We start from the raw sequence: 3,179 nt of genomic DNA, 5'->3' as shown, positions 1-3,179 counted from the left end.
CAAAGGTCACCCCTGAATTCATTTTCCACAATGCAACCTAGTCTTTCACCATTTGTGTTCTTCCTTTCCAATCGAGTTTCAGGTCTCTCCGATTCAGGCAGTTTACCATATTTCCACATCAGAAACCTCTTCACCTGCAAGCTTTTCACACACTCACAATATCTCTCAGGCGGATTAACGGCGGGAATTCAATGGAAATGGTGACCGATCACATATCAATCTACATTAAAACCAAAATAAATCATACCCTTTTCAGAACCAAAATCCCAAAACTATGGACCACATTAAAATTGGTTTTTTATTATTAATAATTATTATAATAAAAATAAGAAACTGTTACATTCTCCCACTTGGTCCATAGAACTGATTATTGGCATAAATGAGTCATGGAAAACTTACTCAAGAAATAAATATGTGAATCATAGAAATAGTTCCTCTTAAAGCGAGTAGTCTCATCTATGTATTACAACATGTCTATTTTCAAGTATATATCTGTAATGTGGTAACTAACTTGATGAATAAACCAATGTGTACTCTTGGTCCAGATGTAACATATTTTCTCAAACTGATGTGCGCATGAAAATGAGAAAACATCACAATATAAGAGTCTTATTAATAAACTGTATGTATACAATCATAAGGAGGACCCAAGTCCCATGTTCTCTACATGATCCTTAAATTTTATTGGTGGCATGCCCTTAGTCAAAGGATCGGCGATCATTAAATCAGTACTAATGTGATAATAACTACTATTTTATCTTTAACTCGTTCTCTAATGGCTAAATACTTTATGTCGATGTGTTTGCTTCGACCTCCACTTTTATTGTTCTTAGCCATAAAGACAGCTGTTGAATTATCGCAAAAAATCTTCAGAGGTTTAGAAATAGAATCCATGATTCTAAGCCCAGAAATAAAACTCTTAAGCCTTACACCATGAGAAGTAGCCTCAAAACAGGAGACAAACTCGGCTTCCATAGTAGAAGTAGCAACCAAGGTTTGCTTAGTACTTATCCATGAAATAGCTCCATCAGCCATCAAAAAAATATATCCTGATGTTGATTTGCGAGAATCAACACAACCAGCAAAGTCGGAGTCTGAATAGCCGATCACATCAAGATTGTTTGTCTGCCTATACATTAGCATGTAATCTTTTGTTCCTTTAAGATATCTCAACACCTTCTTTGCAGCTTTCCAGTGATCCATACCTGGATTACTCTGATATCTTCCTAAGATTCCAACAGCAAATGCAATATCGGGCCTTGCGCATACTTGAGCATACATAAGACTTCCAACAACATAAGCATATGGAATGTTCTTCATTTGTTCCCGCTCAAAATCATTCTTAGGGCATTGATTCAAATTAAATCTATCACCCTTGACAATGGGTGCAACACTTGGTGAACAATCTTTCATTCTAAATCTCTCTAAAACTTTATTGATGTAGGTTTCTTGTGATAGACCCAAAATTCCTCGAAGTCTATCTTTGTGGATCTTAATGCCAATGACATAAGATGCCTCACCCATATCCTTCATATCAAAGTTTTTAGAGAGTAATTGTTTCACCTCATGTAGAAAACCTTTATCATTGGTTACAAGTAGTATGTCATCCACATACAAAATGAGAAAACAAATTTTACTCCCACTAACCTTCTGATATATACATTGATCCGTGGGGTTTTCAATCAACCCAAATGAAGATATTGTTTCATGGAATTTAAGATACCATTGACGAGAGGCTTATTTTAAACCATATATGGATCTCTTAAGCTTTCAAACCAAATGTTCACCACTATTAGAAGAGAAACCTTCAGGTTGTTTCATATAAACCTCCTCCTCTAAATCACCATTAAGAAAGGTTGTTTTCACATCCATTTGATGCAACTCAAGGTCAAAATGTGCAACCAATGCCAAGATGACACGAAGAGAATCTTTCTTAGATACAGGAGAAAAAGTATCAGTGCAATCGATTCCCTCCTTTTGAGTAAATCCCTTAGCAACGAGTCTGGCCTTGTATCTCTCAATGTTGCCTAATGAATCTTTCTTGGTTTTAAAGACCCATTAAAAACCAATGGCCTTTTCCGCATTAGGTAACTCTACAAGATCCCATACGTTGTTGTTTTTCATGGAATTCATTTCATCATTCATGGCATCATACCACAAATTTGACTCTTTGCAACTCATGGCTTGTCTAAAGCTCTCAGGATCATTCTCAACTCCATCATTATAGTCAGATTCTTGTAGATACACAATGTAATCATTAGGAATAGTTGATTTTCTTGTCCTAGTAGATCTTCTTAATGTTTGATCAACATTTTCTTGTGGATCTTGTTGTTCAACTAATTGCTCAACATCTTCATGACCAACTTGATTTACTAGATCATCGGTAGCTTGTGGAGTCTCGATGATTGGTTGATCAACATCCATTTGAACTTGAGGGATGTTGTAAATAGTAACCAATCTATTACTTGAAGTGGAAGGTTCATACTCTATATGATCATGCACAGAAATTGAATTTTTGATTTGATCGCTCCCACTAGTCAAATGATTTTCAAGAAACTTTGCATTTCTTGACTCCACAATCCTAGTTGTATGAGATGGACAATAAAATCTATAACCTTTAGACCTTTCGGAATATCCAATGAAATACCCACTAATGGTCCTTGGATCTAGTTTCTTTTCTTGTGGGTTATAAATCCTCACCTCAGACGGACATCCCCAAACGCGCATATGTAAACTCGACTTCCATCCTTTAAATAACTCAAATGGTGTCTTTGGGATAACCTTGGATGGAACCCGGTTTAGAATATACACAGCCGTCTTTAGTGCTTCATTCCATAATGATTTAGGAAGATTAGAGTTGCTAAGCATACTCCGCACCATGTTCAATAATGTTCGGTTTCTTCTTTCTGCAACACCATTTTGGTTCGGAGAACCGGGCATGGTGTATTGGGCAACAATCCCATGTTCTTGAAGAAACTTAACAAATGGACCAGGTGCTTGTCCACTTGTTAGTTGTAATTTTAAGTGTCGGGTTTTTGTTATCGTATCCACAGGGATTGTAAGATATCACCGCCGTTCGATGGTTGTATTAATCTTAGCTTAAGTAACACAGGGGTTTTTGGTTTTTAATCACGTTATCTTGCATAAAAAGGTAATACAATGCGGTAAAAGTTTGATTT

The 3,179-nt window shown here is 36.2% G+C and overlaps 1 protein-coding gene across 1 annotated transcript; it reads right to left on the bottom strand.

The window, feature by feature from the left end:
- Nucleotides 1–720: 720 nt before the first annotated feature.
- LOC127102183 (secreted RxLR effector protein 161-like) lies at nucleotides 721–1,320 on the bottom strand. The gene has a single exon (XM_051039587.1). It carries the CDS (start codon nucleotides 1,318–1,320, stop codon nucleotides 721–723), a length of 600 nt encoding a protein of 199 aa, XP_050895544.1.
- Nucleotides 1,321–3,179: the final 1,859 nt, after the last annotated feature.

The sequence above is a fragment of the Lathyrus oleraceus genome, chromosome 7 (genome assembly GCF_024323335.1).
Source record: "Lathyrus oleraceus cultivar Zhongwan6 chromosome 7, CAAS_Psat_ZW6_1.0, whole genome shotgun sequence".
NCBI classification, from domain to species: domain Eukaryota; kingdom Viridiplantae; phylum Streptophyta; class Magnoliopsida; order Fabales; family Fabaceae; genus Lathyrus; species Lathyrus oleraceus.
The sequence above is the reverse complement of the archived record's forward strand: the minus strand, read 5'-3'. Positions and strand labels throughout refer to the sequence as shown.

What these genes read in the sequence shown, in the direction of transcription:
- LOC127102183 (XM_051039587.1), bottom strand. Translation starts at nt 1,320, where the DNA reads ATGAAGAACATTCCATATGCTTATGTTGTTGGAAGTCTTATGTATGCT.